Source organism: Astyanax mexicanus, chromosome 1, assembly GCF_023375975.1.
Source record: "Astyanax mexicanus isolate ESR-SI-001 chromosome 1, AstMex3_surface, whole genome shotgun sequence".
Lineage (NCBI taxonomy): Eukaryota > Metazoa > Chordata > Actinopteri > Characiformes > Acestrorhamphidae > Astyanax > Astyanax mexicanus.
Window position 1 is genome coordinate 36,665,538 of NC_064408.1, and position 26,089 is coordinate 36,691,626.

Sequence of the window (26,089 nt, forward strand, 5' to 3'; positions counted from 1 at the left end):
TTGGCCTTGTAAACTGGAGAGAAAATGGGAAACAAATTAGAAAAAAAAAAAAAAAAAATCTGAAAAATGTTATGTGCAAAGTATTGAGCCACCCTATATGAATACTTAGTAGCGCCAGCTTTCGTTGCAGTTACAGCTTTAAGTCTTTTGGGGTATGTCTAAATCAGCTTTGTGCATCTAAAGACTGATCTTTTTGACACTTTTTACTTCTTTCTTTCAACAATGTTTTTCATCGGGAAGCCAGGTGGTCAAACGGTCTAAAGTGCTGCCACTATGATAGGGAGATTGCTCGAATCCCGGTCATCAGCTTGCCATCAGCTGCCGGAGCCCTGAGAGAGCACAGTTGGCCTTGACCTCTCTGGGTGGGTAGATGGCGCTCTTTTTGATCAGCACAAGGCGTCTGTGAGCTGATGTATCGGAACCCAGTCGCTGCGCTTTCCTCCAAGCTTGACAATGCTGCATCAGCAGCAGTTCGAAAAGAGGCGGTAGCTGACTTCACATGTATCAAAGTAGGCATGTGCTAGTGTTTACCCTCCTGGTGTAGTGGCATCAACTGTAATGGGGGATATATAGCTGACTAGCAGCTTAATGAGTGGCACAATTTGGCCTAGCTAAATTGGGAGAAAATGGGAAACAATTAGAAATCATTTTATATATATAAAAAAAAACAATGGTTTTCTTCTTGACAGTCTGCCAGATTTGTAAAGTGCATGACTTATAATTGTCCTGTGGACAGATTCTCCTGAGCTGTGAATTTCTGCAGCTCCTCCAGAGTGACCATGGGTCGCTTGGCAGCTTCTCTGACCAGTACTCTCCTTGCTCGATCTGTTAGTTTGGGTGGACAGTCATGTCTTGTTAGGTTTGTAGTTTTTTTCATTTTTGGAGGTTCAAAGCTTGGGATATGCATATATAACCTAGTCCTGCTTTAAATGTCTCCACAACTTTATCTCTGACCTGTCTGGTGAGTTCCTGGCTTCTTTTTAATGCTGTTTGTTCACTAGGTATATTTGAAATGTCATTGTCAGAACCATGATGTTTAATGGGATTGTAAAAGAACCACTTTTGGTTCCCTAAAGAAACATATTCATGATTAACTGAATCATTAATAAGTGAATCGTAACTGAACTGTATTGTTGTGAGGTCACATGCAGTTCTGACTGTAATCAATGTAAACATTACAGGATCAATACAAATGATTCATCACCTTCAGATCGAAAGATTTTTACACCTGTAGACTCCTGTAGACCTGTGAAGTGTGTGAGAGAGAGAGAGAGAGAGAGAGAGAGAGAAAGAGAGGATGCCACTGATTGACTGAGAGGGTGTAATTATGCTTTCAGCACAGAGACAGAAACTTCACCTTTAATGTCACCTGCTTCAGACACTGCTTTTTAGCTGTCAGTACAACACACACACACACTCGCACTCTGAGTGCTGATTAATACACACATTCCCTGCACACACACACACCCCCACACCTCATTTGCTTTTGTTTATCCACTCTTTGTCACTTTTTATCTTTATTTCTCTTTTTGCCACTTTTTCTCTGTGCTTTATTTCTTAATCACTTTCTCTCTTCCTCTCTTTTTTTTGCTGTACGCTGGATGGGTGGAGCTAAACTGATGTCGGCTGAATGGGTGGAGCTAAACTGCTGTAGGCTGAATGGGTGGAGCTAAACTGCTGTAGGCTGAATGGGTGGAGCTAAACTGCTGTAGGCTGAATGGGTGGAGCTAAACTGTATAACTATACAGTTGCAGGAAAAAGTATGTGAACACTTTTGGATTACTTGGATTTCTGCTCAAATTGGTCATTAAATGTGTTCTAATCTTCATCTCAGTCACAACAATAGACAAACACCGTCTGCTTAAACTAATACCACAAAAAATGCACAGCGCAACCTCATGAAAACCTCATCCCAACTATGAAATATAGTGGAAGGGGCATCATGGTTTGGGGCTGCTTCCCAAGTTAACCAAGACATTTTGCAGTAAAACTTAAGACCATCTGTCTGCCAACTGAAGCTCAACAGAGGATAGATGATGCAACAGGACAACGACCCAAAACATAGAAGTAAATTAACAACAACGAAATACGCCCTCTGGAGAATCCTGACCTCAACCCAATTGAGATGTTGTGGCATCATGACCTCAAGAGTGCGAATCACACCAGATATCCCAAGAGTATTGCTGAACTAAAACAGATTTGTGAAGAGAAATGATACAAAATTCCTCCTGACCATTGCCCAGGTCTGATCTGCAACTGCAGGAAACATTTGGTTGAGGTTATTGCTGCCAAAGGAGGGTCAACCAGTTATTAAATCCAACGGTTCACATACTTTTCCACCCTGTACTGTGAATGTTACCATGTTGTGTTCAATAAAACCATGAAAACATATTTATTTTTTATGTGGTATTAGTAATCCCAAAGGGTTCACATACTTTTTTCTTGCAACTGTAGATACTGCTGTAGTTCTGATCTGACAGATACCTGAAACATCACTGTGGCTGATCCTGAGGACAGACCTTTTCTCTATTTTTTTCAAATGATTCATTTTGTTTGTTTAAAACCATTTAATGCTTTTACCTTTTCTATAGCGCTGCATGTTGTTGATGTCACTAAAGAGTAGATTTAAGGTTTGAGATGCAGGGAGTGATTTGGAATGGGCCTGTAAATGCTGATGTGTGAACAGCATAGAGTGAGGAGCAGCGCCGCTTTATAATAAGCAAATAAGCTATACCTGACAGAAAATTAGTGGCTTTGTTACAAACGATATGTTCAGGGCTTGTTAAAATATTTTTGGTGCTATAGCCCCAGAAGCACAGGCCAGGCACCACCCCTGTGTGTGTCTATCATAAAGTATGCTTGTGTGTGTGCGCGTGTGTGTTCCCCCTGCTGTGTTAAAAGCATTATTTTCTGCTGACACTCCACTTGGAATCTCCTTTCTTCCACATCATTACAATAATTTCAGCCTTTGTTTGAGAGCCTTTTTCCAGCAGGTCTGTGCCACAATTTCTATTTCACAGATTTCTGACAGTATTTTGCTGATTTTAAATAAATTATTCTGTCTTATCTTACCTTATACTGCTGTCTCACTCAAAAAGCTTTGAATGTGCTTGGTTCAAACGTCTGTCCATCGGTTGCACATGAATAAAATACCTTAAAAAAAACAGACAATCGCTGATTTCGGCAGAATTACTTTATTCATCCATCGCATATTTATTTCTCAGCACATTAACTGAAGTGCGTTAGTCTCTCTTCTTCTCTCGCTCATGTAAAATATAACTCTAAAGCTCTAAAGTGAGAGGTGTGAGTTACAGGAAAGCAGTCCAGGAGCTGAACCAACACAACAGGATGAAACTAAACCCAGAGGAAACACTAAGAAATCAAGAGCTGAATGTTAATGAAATAGAACTGAAGAGAAAGTGGATTATTCAAAATCAGAACTAAGAAGACCTCCCTAAGAGCATGAGGAAAAACAGTGAGTGGAATCAAGGTGTACAAAGCGAACTTCAATGTGAACAAGAAAAAAGAACCATGAGTTACAGTGGTATAAAAACGCTTAGGCCCTCCAAAGCCCAAAATTGCAGGAAAAATCTCAAATAATCAGAGGAGAAGGATGGTGAGAACAGTCATAGTCAACCCACAGACCAGCTCCAAAGACCTACATCGTCACCTTGCTGCAGATGGAGTCACTGTGCATCGTTTAACTATTTTAGTATGTAACTACTTCACATAAGGAGAGGCTGTATAGGAGAGTAATGCAGAAGAAGCCGTTTCTGAGCACACGCCACAAACAGAGTCGCTTGTGGTATGCTAAAGTACATTTAAACAAGTCAGCTTCATTTTGGAATAAGGTGCTGTGGACTGACGAAAATAAAACTGAGTTATTTTGAGGGTTGGATGCTTGATTAGAAAAAAAACATAGCATTCCAAGACAAACACTTTCTAACTACAGTAAAATTTGGTGGTGATTCCAGCATGCTGTGGGGAATGAGTGATCAGTGCAAGTACTGGGGATCTTGTTAAAGTTGAGGGTCTCATGGATTCCAGTCAAAATCAGCAGATTCTTGAGAACAATGTTAAAGAATCAGTGTGAAAGTTGAAGTTGCACCGGGGCTGGATACTTCAACAAGACAACAACCCTAAACATTAAACACTGCTCAAAATCTACTAGGAACAAGTATAATGATCATCTCAGTCCCCGGACCTGAATACTATTAAACAAATCTGTGGTGTGATTTAAAGCAGGCTGTTCATGATCAGAAACCATTAAACCTGACTGAACTAAAGATGTTTTGTAAAGAAGAATGATCCAAAAAACCTTCAACCAGAAGCCAGACTCTCATTGGAAGCTATAGGAAGCATTTAGCGTCTATTCATTTGTTATTAACTGGAGATCCTTTGCCTGTCTTTGGTCTGCACTTCCTGGATACTGTACCTGTACTTCATGCTTACAGTTCCTTGTTGACAACTTCTGTTTGAAATCACAATATGTATGTAGATCTTTGCAACATAACTACCTCTAACTTTCCTCCATCCCAACTTTTTTAGAAAGTTTTACAGGCCTGATATGCAGGAAGGAATGTACAATAATACTAAAGGAAATGAAGCTGAGCAGACAAAACATGAAATATCCTCGGCTTATACTGTCTACAATAAAACAAATAAGTCAATGTAAATTTGAGACACACTGTACCTACTTTTTATTTGAGCATTTCATGCTGTTCCAACTTTTTTTCTGATTTGGGGTGGTACACAATTTACCTTTTTTTTTTTTTTACCATGATACCATATGAATTTGTTTCCAGAGCTGCCTGAAAACCAGACGGAGGAGTTATGGAAACAGACAGTGGAAGATGGTCTCAATATAGATTAGCACTTTGTGTGTGTGTGTGTGTGTGTGTGTGTGTGTGTGTGTGTGTGTGTGAGTGTGTGTATGTGTGGGTGGGCTGGTGTTTGTTTGTGAACATTCATGTCTAGACCACTTCTGTTTCTCTTATACACCATTAGAAGGGTGTTTCAGGTAATTCAGATGAAAAGATGTTCTTTCTCTCTCTCTCTCTCTCTCTCTCTCTCCCTTCTCTATACAGTCTATTTGACTTATCATTGTCTACTTTCCCTCTGTCTTATTCTTTCTGTTTGATCATTTTTGTTTCTTCTCTTTCTCAGCTCCTCTGAAAGCTCTTCAGTAGCTCTTAGGCTCTTTTGATCAGTATCTGAGCAGGGACAGATAGTGACAGGACACAGATAGAGACAGACACAGTGACAGTAAGGAAAGAAAGGATGGATAAAGAGATGGTGATGGTGAAAGTTCCTGAAGCAGGGACAAACACAGATACAGTGGCAGGTGATAGAAACAGAGAGAGCAACAGTAACTGGAGCAGGGACAGTAAGAGAAGAAAGGATGGATAAATGTTTCCATCCTTGCTTCAGTAACTGCGGCAAGGACAGATAAAGAGATGGTGAGAGAGACAGGGATGGATATAAAGATAAACACAGGGACAGTATGATGACACTAACTGAAGCGAGGACAGATAAAGAGATGGTGACAGAGACAGGGATGGATATAGAGATAAACACAGAACTTCAGCACCATGGACAGAGGCCCAATCACATGACCTGACCTTTAAGGCTTTAAGGCCTTAGAGAACCACAGTAAACACCTGATCAACTGACTAGTGGCTAGGGATGGGCGATATGTATTTTTGTGATGATGTTGGCGATATGACGAAACACTAAAGAATATTTTTACACTACTGCAGCAAACAAATGTCCATGACTTTGTATAAAATAATAATGATGTAAAAAATAAATAAAACTTTCATCAGGAGCAGATGAATAATATATCTAACCAGTGAAAGGAAGCAGTTCATAATTTTACGTGGTGGATGTAAACATCTGATATAGAGCTGCAAAAACACTTCCATATAAATATACATGCATATAAATATTTTATTTCATTTTATTGATCTGAAAATAAATAATAAAAATAGAAAATCTGAAAAGCGCCATTTTTTTTGTTGTTTTTATGATATTTCTTTTTAATTTTAATTTTGTAAAGGCTTCTAAGTAATATTATTTCATAAAATTGCCTCTGAATTATTTAATATTAGAGTGAAAAGCCTTAAAATTTGGATATTTCATTTTAGGCAGAAATTGGTAAAATTAGGCTTGTAAGAGGATAAACAGTTATATCAAAATACCCTTAAAGTTTCACCTTAAATAGCAAATACCAAATACGATATGGCACACCCCTGTTAGTGGAACTAGCTAGCTAGCCTGTCACCATGGCTACTGCAGAAGAGATTCCGCTGTGACATCACACACCTGACCATTCTAAAGCAACAGTTACATCAGTCAGGACTCAGTCTACAGTTTGGAGTCACAACTGTTGGATCTTCAGAGAAACCCTGCTGGTATCTGCTGTATCAGTTAAGATGTCTGAACTGAACTCAGTCAAAGACACGAGTCTGAACCAGAAGACAGAAGTTCAGCGCCGGATTAAGATTAACCGGCAGAGCTGGGACAAGTTCCAGAGTGGGCAATTCAGCCGTCCCAAAAGGAACGAGAAATACGCCCACAAACCTGCAGAAACAACACTCTCTGTTACTGTTGACTGTGAGAAAAATCAGCCGACTACTACAGAGATAAAGAACGGACTGCAGGATGAGGTTAAAGATCATCAGGTGGAGCTTCTTCCAAAGAAGAAGACGGTGGAAGAGACAACAAGGTACTTTCTATCATCTAACCAGATAGACTTTACACTGGTTCAGTTCTGATTCATCAACACTGTTCTTTACTCTTCACTGATGCTCATTTCAACATGTTCTTTAACCATTCCCCTATAGGAGACGTGAGAACCGTGAGAAGCTCCTCTCCAGAAAGAGAACCACCTGCATGAGGAATCTGAAGAACGTACACAAGGATGCTCCACAGCTGAAAAGGGCCAGACTGGAGCTGGAGAAAGGTGCATTATGGGAAATAAGAAAGTTTACTTACCATATTTGGTAGCCTTAGTCATTATTAAACATCAAACTTTAAATGTTTATTTTAATACTGTAGTGATGATAATCTGCCACAATGCTGTTAATGTGTTGCAGAGACTGACGTTATCACCAAGAGCCTGGCCGTCTCTGATGTTCCTGGTTGTCTGTCTGATGAACGGTACAGGATTTCATTTATAAATTCTATTTTTATTGTAGAAAATTAAAAATGATCATGTGAAAAACATCAGCCTCCAACCTGAGTATTTAACTGAGTTATGAAACCCTGTCAGTTTTAAATAAAACTCCTCATTTACTGAAGATGTTATGGTACTGTCCTCCTGTAGAGTTCCTGTGGAGAGAAGTGATCTCATCCCCTGTACTTGTGATGAGATGGAGCGACGTGGTCGCAAGCGCCGCCTCAACACTGATAAACAGGACTGTCCAATTCCATTCAAACGAGCCCAACTAGAACCGCCTGTCCTTCAATGGTACCAGTCTTCTCTTCTTCAGCTGATTTACTAAACTGTCATCTATCTTTTGTGTGTGTTCAGACTGTGTGAAGGATTTGGATGAACTGTGTGAATTTTTTCTGTGTGAGTATTAGAAAATGAACTGCAATAGGTTGAGTTAAAATAAGTTAAATTAGTTTAAGTTCCTGTTCTTATGGATTCTAAAAGTCTTATTGATTGCTGTTGTTTTCATTTAAGGATTGCATAGGACCTTCCGTCCTGCGGCGTCGGCCGTGCTGTGCCCCGAGCGAGGGAGTGCAGGGCCATGGGGTGAAATGGGATTGGGCCTTACCGTCCTGTGAAGAAGTGTTGGAGCTATCCGGTGTCAACCAGAGAAGGACTGGTTCCTCTTTTGAGACTTGGTTCCTCTCAAGGTTTCTTCCTGATGATCTCAGGGAGTTTTTCCTTGCCTCCGTTGCTCAAAAGAGGCTCGGACCCGGATGCAGGGAGACTGCAGGGACAGCCTCTTCCTCATCAATAAACATGCTGGCAGTGAATTTAATTCCTCAGTGACGGTGTATTGTTTTATATTGCAGAGATTTGAGGGTGAACAGAGAGGACAAAACTTCTAGGGATGCCCCTTTTCTCCACTAAAATGTTTTTATTCTTGTGTTTGATATACAGTATAATTTGTTTACATATTTTTTTCCCTAATGATGATTTGATATTGCATTCAGAAAGCACAGTACAGTAAACTACAGTGGTATGAAAAGTTTGGACACCACTGATCATTTTTGTGATTTTCCTTTATAAATCATGGTTGTTCAGATTAGCAATTTCATATATCAGATAAACAGTGATATTTAAGAAGTGAAATGAAGTTTATAGGATTTACAGAAAGTGTGCAATAATCCTTTAAACTAAATTACACCCTTGTCATTTTACTGATTTGAATACATTTATCACTAATTATTGGAACACGAAAGGAGTTTGCAGGTTTTTCTTCTCTTTGCTTCTACTCTGAAGAGTGGCAACATGTTAACCTTAAAACACAACTCTCAAATGTCCTGAAAACAAAGATCGTTCAACATCATGGTTTAGAGAAAGGGTATAAAAAGCTATTCCAGAGATTTCAGCTGTCAGTTTCCACTGTGAGGAACAGAGTGAGGAAATGGAATAACCACATACACAGTTTTAGTTAAGAAAAATCTCAGATAATCAGAGGAGAAGGATGGTGAGAACAGTCATAGTCAACCCACAGACCTCCAAAGACCTACATCATCATCTTGCTGCAGATGGAGTCACTGTGCCTCGTTTAGCTATTCAGCGCACTCTGCACAAGGAGAGGCTGTATGAGAGAGTAATGCAGAAGAAGCCTTTTCTGAGCACACGCCACAAACAGAGCCGCTTGAGGTATGCAGACAACAAAACTTGAAACAAAAGCTTTTTAAACTGACTTTCATCAAAACGATTTTAGCAATAGGACACACTGTTATTTACACCTGGGGGCAAATAGCATGTGCCATGTTTTAAATGCTTAAAGCAACATTTCAAAGTTGTAAAAGTTTAGTACTGATATGCAAGAATGATTGAATACATTCAATGCCTCGTTTAAAATGTCAGGTCTCTCCAAATTCTAGTTAGGAGGTGTGGATCTACTTTGAGCCTGGATAACAGGGGGAAAAGCTATTTATTTGGATAAACTGATCTCGGTACTTTTTATCATGTTTTACTACATCCATTATACAGTTCTCCTTTAAAACAGTGTTAAATGTAGTAGTTTGATGAACACATGCAGCAGTGCGTGGAAATACAGAAGAAAAGTACTTACATTTGTACAGAAACTTTCCTGCAGATGTTTTTAAATCTGGAACTCTGAGCTGGTGAAATGCATCATGGGATTGCCTTCACCAGTAAGGATACATCTCACCCTGATTTCAGAATTGGGGTAAAATAAGGTTGTTGCCCATGAAGGATCATATGCTGCCTACCTACTGGGACAGTCCTTTTTTTGGGAGCATGCACAATCTGCCTAAAAATGCTGCACCCTTGCACCCAATATATACAGTTTAACTAACAGAGACCTACATATATTTTTATTATTTTTGTTCTCAGAAGTCTCTAAAGAGCTAAAAGCCCCTTAAGTTTAACCACTGACTAGACAGACAGGGTCAGTGTAGCATGTGTTTGGCAGAAACTTGCTGTTGGTGTCCTCTGTTGTGTAAAATACGCAGTAGCACACGCGAGAACAGCAATTGACCATTTCAATTTATCCCAGCAGCCCTGAATGGAGGCGACATCAAAGCACTGAAGAGCTCAAATAAGCTGACTGGGAATGCATCAGCATATCATTACACCCCCAAATGCACACAAGGGTCATACAAGACCATCACGTCCAGCGGCTTGCCTCGGAATTGTGCTTGAAGTGTTTTGGTATTCTTAACGTACTGTCGCGCCCCAATCCATTACAGTCAATATTGGTTCAGGGAATGATTTCTCTCTTTGTCTCCCTGTGATTAGCACCGTTTCAGAGTGGCTGAGGGAAATGAAATGATGAAAGCTGTCGGTTAGCCGTGATTGGCAGGTAATATTCTGGACAACGTGTCTTTGTCTCTCTCTCTCTTTCTCTTTCTCTCTTTTGAAAGCGAGGGAGAGAGCGATGTGACAGGTGCTAATTTTCTTGCTAGAGTGTGCTAGCATGTGTCTTCACTCATTAATCTTTGTGGGAACAAAAGCCATCATGGTGTAATTGTCGTTATCATTGATGGTACATTTCCTGGTCGTTTCAAGCAGACCATGACAGTGTCAGCTTTAACAAAATAGCACCCCTAGTGATTTCTTTAGTTTTTGAAGCACAGGCCCTTAAAGTGGTTTGTATGCATTTACCAGACTTTTAATTGATTTCTGCCAGAGCTGGAAGTTGGCTAGAACTTAATGTTATGCAGTACTGGCAGTAGGGTGGCAAAATATATTGATATTGCTATATATTGCATTGTTTTAATGTCAAAATTATTGACATTCATTACTTAGGTAGAAGTATATAGTGTGACGCCACAGACTGGAGTAATACGCTTGCAGTAAAAATTAGGAGTGACTTTAATAATCAGAGCTGAACCAACAAACTTGATCTGAGTACACACAAAAGTCCAGGAGATCTAGTAAAAGGGTGAGACAAAATCAGAGACAAAAGACAAAAAAAAATAGGTCATACACGAAAATAGACAAATAAAAAAATAATGCTCGGTATGCAGCTGGAAAGACACAGGCAATACTTTGCAACAGACTGGTGAATATAGACATGGAAAAACACCTAAAATTAATCAGAACACAGGTGCTAATTGGCTGGATGAGAAACATGACTGAGAGGTGCATTCTGGGAGTTGGAGATTGTAGAGGCATTGGAAGGTGACGTATAGATACTAGGGTTTAAAATACATCTGTAGAATTTAACGTATTAACTCAAGCTTTTTACTTGTGTATAAAATTAAACAAGCTTCTCATGCAGATTCGAAATCAGATCGTAAGGGTCATGGTCCAATACGCTACCGCTGCCCCGGCTTGGGATGCAGCTGGGAAAAAATGCCTTTATAAGGAGATAGGGAGCCCAAGAACGGGTGGAAAGACGAGCATGTGCAGAAACTAAAGTCAAGCCGAGCGAAGCAGAGAGACAGGGGAGGAGGGGCGTCACTATTTCCTGAGGATTCTTAAGGGTCTGAATCGACAAGAAAAGGAACTGCTGATTGTCTTTTACCGCTGCTCCGTGAAGAGCATTCTGATATACTATATATCTCTGTGTGTATTCTCCGGCTGTACCACAGCACACAAAAAGACCAAACAGAGGGTCATCAATACGGCAAAGAAGATCATTGGACACTCTTTCCTCTCCCTGGGGGACCTCCACAGCTAGGGTTGCCAACCGGCACCTAATAAACGGACTTGCCCCTTATTTGGCAACTAAATGTTGGGTCCTGTATTGAACCAACACAGGGCGCGATTTGTTCCGTATTTCCATAAATGCCCAATCCACACAGATCAACACTAAACCCCTCCTCCCTTCCTCCACTTCTCTGTGCTGCTCCAGCGGACACCTACAGACTCCACCCCCCATCCACACCCCTCCCTTCCCCCCACCCACACACACATACACACACATGCACACCGGTGCTGCTCTAAAGCCCCCCGTCCTCCACCCTTTTTAAGTCTCCACTACAGACAGTAAGCTTATATATATTTATATATTTTTTACAACTAGGCCACATCTCTGTTAAACAAAAAACAAATAGTTCATTTATAGACAGACCTGGTTCTGTTTAAACATGTTTGCTTTTGATGCAGTTGATGCAGCATTTGTGTGGATTGTGTACATGGTATACCTTATCATTTAAAGTTAATAATTTATGTTATGCTTTTCTAAATTGTTTACTGCCTTTTTTTCTTAATGCACCAAGGGGAGAAGGGGGCTGTAATCCAATTTCTTTGTGCAATTCTACTAGTACAATGTGCAATGACAATAAAGGTTCATTCATACATTCACTCATTTATACAGAATTGACTTATTGCGATATATTGCGTATTTCAGAATTACAGTATTGTGATATCATTGTTATTGGGGTTATCGTGATAATATTAAATCATCAGATGCCCTGTGATTCCCACCCCTAACTGGCACCTCCCTATTTCAACATAATAATAATAATAAAAAAGATTTTATTTGGACTATTTAGATTTATTTGAACTTTGAACTTTTATTTGAATCTTATGAATATATACCCCTCACTTCCTCCTTTTTTCTTGCTGAGTATTGATTCTAGTTTTAAAGTTTCATACAGTGTGTTTCTTTTTTTTTAGAATATTTGCCACTTTGCTCTATTGGTCTGAATCATTTGTTTTTTTTAATAATAATGTAAATAATATTTTTCGCACTGTAAGGCACATAAAATCCTTCAATTTTCCCCAAAATCATCAGTGTGCCTTATAATAAGGTGCACCATATGTATTAATTTTACCAGTCAGGTATTAAGGAGCAGTAAAGCCACTTTTCAGTTTCAAGATTTTCAGTTTAGTTTCTCCAGCACCGAGACTGGAGCAGTATTAGCATTAGCTGCTAACCACACTAAGCCCTTGCTTATTCTCCGTTCAGAGGTGAGTATTATTGGTCTGTAGTCTGCGCATTTAGTGTGTTAAAACAAGCTACATGGAACAAACCGCTAGCTAATATCACCCTTGCTTATCAAAACACTCAGGGTTCCTCTTTGTAGTGCTATCAGGTGGCATTTACTAGATGCTAATCACGGCTAGTGCTAGTGGTTAGCCGCTAGTGCTGCTGCATCCAGCTTTAGTGGACCTCTGGAAGCCTAAGCTTACTGTAAATAAACGGAAACGGATTACTAACCCCATTAAACAGTTTTCAGGAGAGAAATCTGTGTAAATGAGCATCTAGCACTTATGTGACTTTAAAAGAAAGTCTTTTTTATTACAGCATTGTTTACTTAGCTTAGCTTAACTTAACTTAGTTATCCACCACCCATTGGTGAGACCTGCTAAATTAGAGGGAAACATGGCGACACCCCTGTTCCTTACCAGTGTCTCATAATACAACCTTATAATCTTGTGCGTCTTGTGTATGAAAATAGACCAAAAAAAGGGGTTATTCATTTAAAGTGCTTGATGCTCAAACAGAACTGTTGTTTTGATCCTGATCCTGCACAAATGATTCTGATGAAGAAAGAAGCACAAGAAAATTGAGCAATTTAAAGAAGGTTAGACTAATCATAAACAAATATTGGCTCATGATTAATAAATGCATTGAAAAATAACAATATTTCCAGTACAAATGTGGCATTTTTAAAGCACTCACCACACCAACAAACTAAATTTGATTACATAAGTAAATACATTTTCTTTCCCTCTCTCCTTCCTGTACAAACAGTTCTGTACGCACTTCATCACGAGACTGCGCCACATTCTTTCTATTGAAATGTGTGTGTGTGGGTATGTGATACAGTAGGGAGTGTTGTGTGTTATGTATGTGGTTTTGAGAGCGCTGTGGTCTGTTGAGGTGGAGAATGCAGAAGTAGGTGGTCAGGAATTTACTGTGTGTGTTTGTGTTGTTTGATTTTTTTTTTTGTTTGGCAGGGTTTAGTTTAATATTATGTTTTCACTGTGTTTTAAAGGATCTATATCGAGGAATTCTGACTGATTTTAAAGTTCCATTTATATTTTCTATGATGTCACAAAAACATGTATGGCAAATTAGCCACATTTTAGATGTCTTCTAAAGCCTTCGGGATTACTCTTATTTTTTGTATAGGGGGAATTTCGGATGGATTATTAGAGTAAAACCAGTATAACATGATTAAGTTTTAGCTGCCTTTGAATGTGAGAACTGGCTAATTTGCTGATGCTAATCTGGTGTGAAATGGACTTGGTTTGTAGTGAAACATGATGATGAGTAATTTTTTTTTTTGTTAAATAGCCCACCTCTATTCTCCCCCAGCATTGTGAAATACAGTGTTTTTAGCTGATGCTCCCGACAGGCTTATAATGCTAAAGATAGATCATACCATTAACCCTGCAAAGAAGTTACTATTTTTACTTAATTAACAAGCTCAACATAGCTTCACACTATACTGGTAAAATTCTGAGAGTCCTTAAGAGTCCAGTCTTAAACATTTAAGAGCCAGGTGTGCTCTATCTTTGTCGGATTGCTATTTTAACCCTTTCAGACCTGAATGATGTTCCAGTGAAAAATATATAAGAATGCTGCTTTCTGCCTGCAATGCACATAAAAGAAGACTCAAATTTACTAAAAATATTATGCATTAAATGCCTGTGTTTAACATTTTAATTTTAGGTTTGATATTAACATTTTTACTTCCATCCATAAACAGTAATATTAACATAATAAAAGTGTTCTAAATTATAAACATAAAACTACCGTATTTTTCGGACTATAAGGCGCACTTAAAAACTTTTAATTTTCACAAAAATTGACAGTGCGTCTTATAATACGGTGCGCCTTCTGTATGGATTTTACTCGTCAGGTTGTAAGGAGCAGTAAACACACACTCCGTGCAGCGTTATAGAGAGTTTCAGTGCTATACAGAGTCCAGAGCCGTGCAGCTCCGAGGCTGAGCAGCAATAGCATTAGCTAGATGCTAACCGCTAAGCTAGCTAGCTTATTCACTGAGATCAGTATTATCTAAATTTTACTCGTCAGGTTGTAAGGAGCAGTAAACACACCCGTGCAGCGTTATACAGAGTTTCAGTGCTATACAGAGTCCAGAGCCGTGCAGCTCCGAGGCTGGAGCAGCAAATAGCATTAGCTAGCTTATTCACTGTTCAGAGATCAGTATTATCTAAATTTTACCCGTCAGGTGTAAGGAGCAGTAAACACACACTCCGTGCAGAGCAGCAATAGCATTAGCTAGATGCTAACCGCTTAGCTAGCTAGCTTTTTCACTGTTCAGAGATCAGTATTTTCTAAATTTAGCACTTTTAATACTGCTGGAGCAGTATTATTAGAGTTAGATGCTAATCGCTAATCGTTCACCGTTCAGAGGTGAGTTATCGGCCTGTAAGTCTGTGCTGCTTTGCCTGGCTAGCATTAGCTAGATGCTAAGCGCTAACTCTCTCAGAGGTGAGTTTTATCAGCCTGTAATCTGCTTGTTTACAGTGTTAAAACAAGCTACAGGGGACGAATCGCTAGCTAATATCTCACTGTCTTACCAGAACACGCAGGATTACTCAGTGTAACGCTGTCGTTTAAGTTTGGGTTAACTTTACTAGTTTAGGTGACTAGCTAGCGTGCTAGCGGATAGCTATGCTAACGCTGGTGCAGCAAGCCTTAGTGGACATCTGGAAATCTAAGCTTACTGTAAATAAACTGAAGCACGTTACTCACCCAAATAAACAGTTTTCAGGAGAGGAATCTGTGTAGATTAATATCCAGCACTCGTTTGACTTTGAAAGAGCTAGATTTATATATACTGAGACGCTCCACCGGCAAGCGACCACCCCCGGTGTGGGAAGGGAAACATGGCGCCACCCCTGTTCACTTTGATATAGGCACCCTTTCTAGCGTCACTTAACGCGCCTTATAATGCGATGCGCCCTATGTATGGAAAAATAGCAGAAAATAGGCGTTCTTTGATAGTGCGTCTTATAATACGGTGCGCCTTATAGTCCGAAAAATACGGTAACTCTTACTTTGCCCGTTGGCTGTAGTGCTGCCATGCCCTAATGTCTGAGTTACTGTTTATTTCTGATGCGGTAGGTGAGGCAAAGCTACTGTAAATTTTTATTTTTCGGATTATTGTTCTATCCTGATGGGCAATTCTGTTTACTGTTGATGTAAAAATTGTGTTTGTGCACTGCTGTGTGTCCTTGTGTGTTTGTAACGGGCAGTGGTGTGGACAAGTTGAGCTTGTGTGGCGTGCCTGTGTTGCCAAGATAGCAATGCACATCTGCCGGTTAATTTTGCATTTTACGTAAATTACATTTTAAATATTAAACATAAAACGTAAAAACGTAAAAAATGATCAAAAGAAAGAAAACACACGAGGAGAGGAATGGAAAAAGGTGTGTCCAAACGTTTGACTGGTACTGTATGCAATTAATAAATAAACCTTTACTAAGTACAAAAGGAGGACCTGCCCAGTTTTACTGTTGCACTTCTAATAAAGCTCTTGATGATGGTACATATGTACATAACTACGCACTTACATTATTTTATTCAAATACTGTAGCGAAACAGTAGAAATATATTTTACTTCTGAAGCCCTGTGGGTGCTAATAACCCCCATCAGTTCTCAATGAAGTGTAAATGGCCATATTCCTGTGTTAAATCACTTTTTTGATGATGCAGCCCTTTCTTTCCAGAACATCAATTTCAGTTAACCTGCACAAAATATTCATATTTCTCAAGCAATTAGTGTAGGTCTGAAAATCATTGTGTTGTTCGGTGCTCTATCTGTGCTCCTGCTGTGGGTAGTTAAGCTTAATTAAGTGTGTTCATTAAGGACGTTCTAGGTTATTTTAGCATCATTAAGCTCTGCTAAACTTTGTGCCGTGTCCTCTGCATAATAAAGGACACTCTTTAAGTCAGAAAACTTAGAAAATTTCTTTACTTTTACAGAACAGATAGTGACAACAAGAACAAGACTAATAAATGCTGTCTGACCAGTGGTATATATATATATATATATATATATATATATATATATATATATATATGTGTGTGTGTGTGTGTGTGTGTGTGTGTGTGTGAGTCTTGGTCCTCCCAAGGTTTCTTCCTTCTCCAGCTCTGAGGAAGTTTTCCTAGCCTCGGCATTCACAGTGGGTTCTGTATTGTACAGTCAGTTTTTTGTCAGACTCTTTGTTCTGTAAAGCTGCTTTGTGACAACATCAGTTGTAAAAAGCGCTATACAAATAAACTTGATTTGATTTGATTTGTTTTGATGGAGAGATAATCTGTTCCAAACAGATATGAACACAGGCGTCTTCAGAAAGCACTTTATATACTGTGTTACTGGGCAGCTCTCACGTTTGATCAGAAGTGCTTTCAACCCTGTTCCAGACATGACCTCCACAGAATAAGACAGAAAAAGACGCCTGGAGCTATAAAATAAATCAAAAGGTTTATTTAAAAAGACCAAATCCAGTCAAAACTTTTTAAAAAGTTTTTAAACCATGAATCAATATGTACTTACAGGGGTTGGACAATAAAACTGAAACACCTGGTTTTAGAACATAATAATGTATTGTCCCGACGGACAGTTCTGGTGGATCAGGAGAGTTGAGGTGCACACTGAATTCTGCGGTGATTTGGGCAGCCGTGGTTTTATGTTTTTTGGATACAATCCGGGTTAGCACCCGAATATCCCTTTCAGACAGCTTCCTCTTGCGTCCACAGTTAATCCTGTTGGATGTGGTTGGTCCTTCTTGGTGGTATGCTGACATTACCCTGGATACCGTGGCTCTTGATGCGTTACAAACACTTGCTGTCTTGGTCACAGATGCGCCAGAAAGACGTGCACCAACAATTTGTCCTCTTTTGAACTCTGGTATGTCACCCATAATGTTGTGTGCATTGCAATATTTAGAGCAGAACTGTGCTCTTACCCTGCTAATTAAACTCTGCTCTTACTGGTGCAATGTGCAATTAATGAAGATTGGCCACGAGGCTGCTCCAATTTAGCCATGAAACCTCCCACACTAAAATGACAGGTGTTTCAGTTTCATTGTCCAACACCTGTAATGGGTATCCAAAGGGATCCAAGCACAGTGGATGAACAGGCAAAAGTCAAACAGACCAACAGATGCACACTGTAAAAAAAAAAAAAATTAGATCAGGGGTCTCAAACTTGTGGCCCATGGGCCAATTACGCCCGCAGATCGATATTTTGTGGCCCACTACTTGAATTAAAATTTTAGTGTTAGTGCGGCCCGCCCGCAAGAAAGATGCACCCTCTTCCCGTACATTAGCACAACACATCCTATTAATTTCAGTGTAGAGAGCCGCTGCATGCTGCGGTGCATGCTGGGTTGTGTTGCGTTGAAAGCAGCCGCGCCCTCCGGCAAAAAGCTCAGCAGAGCTCAACTTTATTCAAATCAGGGATCTGCAGGCTGCGACTTCACTTACATACGAGCCTCACACACACAGAACAGGCGTCTTTAAACCACCAAATTTTTTCCTTAATGTAACGACCTGTTTTTCCAAAATTCTCTGAAAATATACCCATGAAAATCCTTTTTTTGGAGTGATGGCCTTCCTTATAAGGGTATCTTGTTTCTGAATATATGGAATCGAAGAGTCCAGAACACCACACTGATCGTGAGCTAAATTATGAGGGAAACCAACTATGCAATTAAGATAAATTAAAAAAAGTAAGTTATTGTTCAAATGTTATTTACAGTGTACACAGGGATAAGGTAAAAGGGAGGAAAATATAGACAATACATGGTCAAAAAACAACTAAGGAACAGAGGCATATTTTCATAATAAAAAGACCAAACAGACAGGGTTAAATACACAGCAATGTATTGATGTATTGAACATGATAAGAACTAAGGTATTGAGGATATGGAACTATGTGGTGATTGGTGGGTTCTGGAGTGAGTTCAACAGGGGCATTCTGGGAAATTCTGGGAGTCCAAACAGTCAGTAGAATCTGTAGAAAGTAAAATATGTAGTTTGAAAATCAGTGTAAATTATGCTTTACTTTTATTTGAGTTATCCTAACAACATGCAACGTCAAAACATCTTAAATTGTCAACTCCCTTCACTCTTGTCTCAGAGGCTTCACTCCCAGCATGCTCTGCAGCCACCTTTATTCTTAGTTTTGGGTTGTTAGAGAGTTTTTTTTGTTTGAGTTGTTTGATTGTGTGTGTGCTTATGTGTTATAATTGTTTGTTTAGATGAATGGGATTTAGTTGAGGTTCCACTGGTAAAGTGTTACTCACCCTTTTGTTGTTGGGTTGTAAGTTGGATAAGGGTCTCCAATGGAGGGTTGGTGTACTATTAGAAGTAGTATTGTTGAGTAGTTTTCCTTGGTCATGTTCAGTCAGTTGATTTAATAAATTAATTGAAAAATCTTCTAATTAAATGAAAAAAAGACAATATTTTTTTATATTTGGTGCCAGCTTAAAATAGATTAGGTTTAAGAATATTTTAGTATTTATTATTTAATGGTTAACAGCTATAACTCAATCTGTCTTTTTCCAGGTAAACCCACATTTATCTACATTGATAAAGTTCCGATGGTACTACTTTAAAATAAGACTACCTTTATAAAGGGTTAATAAATGGTTTACAATTAGTTTATTAATGGTTATTAATTAGGTTGTGAATGCCTTAAAAATCATTAATAACCAGTTATGTGGCAGTGGGTTCACTATTTGGCAAACAACAGGTCTACATACATTTCTATGTATGTGTTATAACTGATTATTAATGACTTTTATGGCATTTAAACCTAATTAGTAACCATTAATAAACTAAACCATTTAAAAACTCTTTATAAAGGTAGTCTTATTTTAAAGTGGTACCATTCCGATCTTGCTGGTCCGCTTTTTACAGTGTTTTCTCTATTGATTAGTGTTAAATCTGTCAGCTTCAGCAGAGATATGTGTATTTTCATAATTATTTATTAAATAGATAAAAATGGTTGTTAATGAATTGCAAACATTTACACAACAGTGCTGGTAATAGGAAGGTAAAGAGTAAACAGTGTTGCTTACAGCGTAGATAGTGAAAGTAGACACTTCATATGGTAATGTAGAGATCAATTGTCACTAATTAAAGCTCCCATGGAGGTTAAATTGTAGTGTGTATATGACTATGACCTGATTAATCATGTTAATTGGGGTTACAGACATTCTAGCGTGTGTTTGTGAGGGGGTTGGTGGGGTCAAGGCTTGTTGTTTTCTGTGTGTGTGTGTGTGGCTAGCAAAGGATATATTTTCTTTCAGTTTGATTTGTCCAGGCAGTGCCTTGTTAACATTGGCTTGCCTTCAGTATCTGGCCTTGAAGGAAATCCAAATCCAAGGTCACATTAGAGGTAGGCTAGTGTTATTCACTTTAATTGCTGCAACATTTGATTGACAAGGGTACTGGCAATATGTCTGGTTGTAAAAAAAAATGTGATAGGCAAGTCTGTTTCTAGCTATAAGCAGTACTAACAAGAACAAGTAAACTAACAAGAAATAGAAATGTATAACATGTTTTAATTGTATATTTTCGCATAAAAAGAAGTACAGAATGTTTAGTTCCGTTGAATCATGTGAACTTTTTTTTAAATACTTTTTAATATAAGAATATATAACCCCGCTGAAACAAAATGCTTTGGCAGCTCAAGCTGAGAAGATAACCTGAACCAGTGGACTGAGTGTGAGAACGTCTGACCAAAAAAACTCTAGGAGGAGTGATCTGATTGGATGTCATGATCTCTGGCTTGAAGTAAAAATATTATGTGAGTCAAATTATTTATTGTAAAGAGTTTAATGGGGTTTAATGGGGTTGTTTAATGTTTTTTGCATTTGAATCAGAAATCATATGTTTCTATAGAGCCAGGTAAAAATGCTCTTTAAATCAATTATATGGTTGTTTCACTTTTTTAGTGTGGGGTTCCAGTATTATGAACATTTTCTCATGAATGAAATGCATTTTAACCACCTTGACCATTAAATAACAGCTTAAGACCATTGAAAACCACCTACAAGATAAGACTAGTCTTGAGCTGGGTTTATGCACGGTATTCTTACCACAATTAATAACCACTATGAGTTTTTGAACATTTTATTTAGCTGAAACGTCAAATGTATGTATTTTAAATTATATGTCCTATGTATTTTGTCTAATAAATGAACACTTGGATTCATTCTGAACGACTAGACTAGACAAGTCTAGACTATTTGGGTGTGTTTTTAGGACACTATGTTTGGATGCAGTCAAAATCCAGTGATTGTTGTAAAAAAAATAGCCTAGCTTTTCGTATTATGAACCTTAGAAGATATGTCTTGACTGATTTAATGTGTCTGGAATTATTGATCAAACAAATCCTTTTCATTTTTCAACAAACTGTTTCATTAATTTGCTTAAACCAGGAAAAATATAGTATATATCTCTTTTTTTTTTTCATTTTAACATATTCAAAAAAAGATTTTGTACTTGCATACAGACTGAATGGGTCTGCACAAGTCATCCCTCTAGACTCTTAGAAATGGCCTTGATGAGGGGCATAATGAAGCTCGTTCTGTGCTCACTGCTCCGATAGCACCATGCTAGTAGATTAATACAGTGGCGTATCTGTATGTTAGTGGTCGGAGCTAATCTGAGGTATGTATTTTCAAACACAGTTGTGTTTTTGTAGGCTAGCGGTTAGCATAAGCATGTGTGGAATGCGCATCTATGAAGTGCTGTTTGCTTTCCACTAAAAGGAGTGTGTCTGTGTTAGCGTACAGTATTAGCATGTGCAGCGTGGAGGCTGGTAAAGCCGCTGACGTGTTTTCAGATCAGTCTGCGCGACTATAATCCTGTTCCTTGCCCAATCCTGTGCTTGTGTAATGGCTCAAGTCTTAAAAGTGAAACAGCAGATTAGTCTTTTATTGAGAGAAACAAGGTATTAATTTGCTTAGGAAATATCAACACATGAGCAGGTACTCATGTTTATAGTTACATAATTGGTTACTGAAAAGCTGCTTACTGCATACCCTGCTAGACTGCAATCTCTCTACTTTTAGCTCTTATATGAAATAGGCAATTGCTCAGATATATAATAGAGGATTTTAATTTACATTATAGAAAAGTCAATTGTAATGTCAATATAAAAAAAAATCCATCTAGTTTTGGCACTGTTTTGGATAGTGCCTGCACTAGGACACATACCTTCCAAAAAGTTCCACTTTTGTCGCGTGAGTCCAAAGAATATTTACACCATGATGTTTTTTGGCAAATGTAAAACTTTTGTTCTTGTTTTCCAACTAGTCTCTATCTTATTATTAAAATACTTGACTGAGGCATGTGAGACCTGCAGTTTTTTAAATTTTGTTCTGGGTTCTTTTGTGACCTCCTGGATGAGTTGTCTATGTCCTTTTGGAGTAATTTTGGTAGGCTGGTTACTACTGGGAAGGTTTACCAATGTTTCATGTTTTCATCTTTTAGCTGCCTTATGTTGTCAGACAAAACAGGGTTAGATTGGTTTGGATGTTTTTTTTTCCCTTAATAAAGGAAATCATCATGTGACAAAGTGCTTTTTATATTTACTCAGGTTATATTTGTCTGATATTAAAGTTAGTTTAATAATCTGAAAAATATAAGAATGACAAAAAAGCTAAAACTATGAAAGGTGGTTGGTATCGTACGGTGCCCAACAACAGTTTGATCTTTTAGGGATGTGTTCGAAATCTAGATAGCTATGCTCTAAATAATGTTAAACAACCTGTTAAAATGCTACTTCATGATTAGTGTCAACAGCAGTAGATTACTTTAGACTGTATTAACTTTGAATATAATACAATTATAAATTGTGAGGAGAAAGAAACTCTCAAATGTGACAAAATAATGTGGATATAAAACGGGTAGTCCCAGATAGCAAGAAGATTTGGCATGACAGAAGCTGTTTTTCCAATTCTGTAGGACACTTAAGGGGCTATGGTGTTGGCAAAGATAGCGGGAGCCAATTCCATATTATACTCAGGTGCCAAGGTGCTGGCACAGACAAATGCTGGGAATTGTTTAATTTAAAGATTTGTTCTAGAATGCAGGCCGCTCATTCTTTTTTCATGATCTACAGCTCTGGAAAAAAATAAGAGATCACTTAAATTATGAGTGTCTTTGATTTTACCAAATTGAAAACCTCTGGAATATAATCAAGAGGAAGATGGATGATCACAAGCCATCGAACCATCAATGCTGAACTGCTTGAATTTTTGCACCAGGAGTGGCCTAAAGTTATCCAAAAGCAGTGTGTAAGACTGGTGGAGGAGAACATGCCAAGATGCAAGAAAACTGCACATATTAGCATGTGGAGCGCACACTGGTGTGTGTTGTTTGAGCTGTGTGTGGGATGGGTGTGTTTGGGACATGCTAAGCAGAGAGAGGGGGGCGTCGTGTTTAAATTTAAAGTGAAAGTATGGAGCCAAATATGTAATTCAGTGAGTGTGAATAAAGAAACAGAATTTAAATGCACTCATGTGTAGAGGGTTATTGTAGCTAACATGTAATGCAGCATTGAGGCTTACAATGCATAATGTGTATTGTGATATACAGCTCAGGAAAAAATAAGCAACCACTTAAAAATGATGATATGATTTTACTGATTTGAAAACCTCTGGAATATAATTAAGAATTGCTTAAATAACACCAGGAGTGGAATAACGTTATCCAAAAGCAGTGTGTAATACTGGTGGAGGAGAACATGCCAAGATGCATGAAAACTGTGATTATTATTTCCCCAAATATTGATTTCTGAACTCTTAAAACTTTATGAATATAAACTTGATTTCTTTGCATTATTTGAGGTCTGAAAGCCCTGCACATTTTTTGTCATTTCAGCCAATTCTCATTTTCTGCAAATAAATGCTCTAAATGACAATATCTTTATTTGGAATTTGGGAGAAATGTTGAAATTTTGCAGTATATCATTTTCACTTATTTTATTTTAATGTAAAAAAATTCAAAAGCAAAAATTCAAGTTTTAAAAAATCATTTAAAATAAATTCAGGTTGCTCAAATTCGACCTGTCAAATTCGACTGCTAAGATACAATGCTCAAAATTCACTGTAAACATCCGGGACACACAGGATGAGCAATCGATTCAGTCTTCAATCGAGCCAACAACCAGCCAATCACATCACGCTCCGAAGATCACGTGACAGGTAGCGCCTCACGGCCAGTAGTACAGCAGAGCCGCTCAACGTGGCTCACAGCCCCCTCCGCTGCTGCTCTCGAGAAGGTGAGAGTAAAACAGAAAACAGGGCATTTACCTCACCACTGTGGCCATGTAATATCACTTAAACGGTGTAGAAATCATCACTTTAACCAGGGTTTGCTCTGTGGTTTGTAAACATATTAAATTAAGATAGATATCCAGATATACCTTGTAAACTAAATAAATAAAGTTCCTCTGTTCATTTCAGAAAGCACTTCAAACACGAACACTAGATCAATTATTTATAAATACAGCCAGACTGTGTGGAAGATAATTACTACTGTAGAATCTGAGATAGTAACTTAGTTAGCTAAATTATAGCTACCTATCTTGCTAGTTAGCTGTGGGACTGTGCGATTATAGACAAGATACTACCTTGGTTTGTTTAGCTATACCTTACTTACACTTTGCTGCAAAGTATGTTGCTTAGTGTACTGGCCACTGCCTAAATAAATATATTTAGCTATATTACACTTACTATACCCCTCTCAGGCCGGTCCTCTCATTAAATAAAGGAGATTTATTACAGTTACTATATACCTCTCAGGCTGGTAACTAGGTCTAGATGTATGTGTGGGCATTATCTAATTTGTAATCAGTGCAATATTTATTAGTGATGTCTTTTATACATTTTTATTTATATTTAGGTCATGTTAATAAATGAGACTCAAATATTGCAACCCATGAGAGAGTAATATTAGTAATATTAAATGTTTTATGTTAATAATAATTATCACATTTTGTAAATGCTGTCGCTAAAAGTGAATCTGATGTTTTTATTTAAGGTTGAAAAGAAGATGGAGAAGTTTCAGCTTGCAGCTATGGAGAGTTCACCACGAAAAGAACGAAGTCAAAGAATACAAAGATCTGTCCATATTCTGAAGTCACCACTTGAAGATTTTATGCAGAATTATTTGGATTATGAATAGGAACCACATTATTTGCAACAGCTTTTATTATTTATACAAACAAGATGAACATGATGTGCCAGAATATAGGGAGGCTGCCTAAAACATACAAAAAAAAATACAGAACACATGTAAACAACTAAAGAAAAACAGAACATGGCACATGTAAATAAATCAAATAAACACAGCACAGACTGCATGAAATTGGATTTCTTTATTTGTTCTTTAAAAGTTTGGAGAAAGGAAACCTGTGGAATACAAAAGAAACTTGAAAAATTACTGCATTTGATACATGAATATAATTAAACATTTTAAGAACATTACCTACCTTTTAGTATCCTTTCTTTTTCTGGGAGAAAATATCCTGTTTAAGAAAATGAAGACAAGAAGTATGACTGTGTTAAACTTGGTGTTGTTTGGATTCAGTATTTACTTCATTTATATAAAACATTTTTGCAATTATTATTGCATTGGTTTTGGCACAAACCAATTACTAATGCATCTCAGAAAATCTGAAGATCATGAGAATATCATAATTTAACAGAAATTATACATTACATGTAAAGTGACATATTCCAAATCATTTTTACCTGGCTAAAAGTTAATTAAACCAGAATTACTGTCCTAACCTTAACCCAGTTTACTAGAATATGTAGTTTAAACTTAAAATAAAAAAAAGTTAAATGTGACCGTTTACTGAACGATATTAAACACAAATATATATATTTTCACTTTTGAGATGCACTAGTAAACAGGACTAATCATGCTGTATCTTAATTACACAAGCATTTTAGGACTATTATTTACTGTTGATATCCTCAGTTAAAGCCTGAGTTGAATTGTTAACAAATGTATAAAATATATATTAAATATAAACATTAAAATCAATATCATAAAATAAATACTGGTCATATCTTAAATTATCTCTGTTAAATTAGTTAGTAAAGAGACGAAAAGCAATTCTAATAAATCTCCTTTATTTAATGAGAGGACCGGCCTGAGAGGGGTATAGTAAGTGTAATATAGCTAAATATATTTATTTAGACAGTGGCCAGTACACTAAGCAACATACTTTGCAGCAAAGTGTAAGTAAGGTATAGCTAAACAAACCAAGGTAGTATCTTGTCTATAATCGCACAGTCCCACAGCTAACTAGCAAGATAGGTAGCTATAATTTAGCTAACTAAGTTACTATCTCAGATTCTACAGTAGTAATTATCTTCCACACAGTCTGGCTGTATTTATAAATAATTGATCTAGTGTTCGTGTTTGAAGTGCTTTCTGAAATGAACAGAGGAGCTTTATTTATTTATTTATTT

General features: G+C 37.8%; 1 protein-coding gene and 1 long non-coding RNA gene across 2 annotated transcripts; both read left to right on the plus strand.

Annotated features, from left to right (window-relative positions):
* The first annotated feature begins 6,278 nt into the window (after nt 1-6,278).
* On the plus strand, nt 6,279-7,994 carry LOC111191796 (uncharacterized). Its single transcript, XM_049466887.1, has 5 exons — nt 6,279-6,727; nt 6,846-6,964; nt 7,098-7,161; nt 7,328-7,471; nt 7,691-7,994. The coding sequence occupies exons 1-5, from the start codon at nt 6,435-6,437 to the stop codon at nt 7,698-7,700; spliced, it is 630 nt and encodes a 209-aa protein (XP_049322844.1). The 5' UTR covers nt 6,279-6,434; the 3' UTR covers nt 7,701-7,994.
* Nucleotides 7,995-23,725: 15,731 nt separating this feature from the next.
* Nucleotides 23,726-25,093, plus strand: LOC125782559 (uncharacterized). The gene is made up of 2 exons (XR_007425273.1): nt 23,726-23,886; nt 24,648-25,093. It is a non-coding gene; the product is annotated as an uncharacterized LOC125782559 (long non-coding RNA).
* The last annotated feature ends 996 nt before the right edge of the window (nt 25,094-26,089 follow it).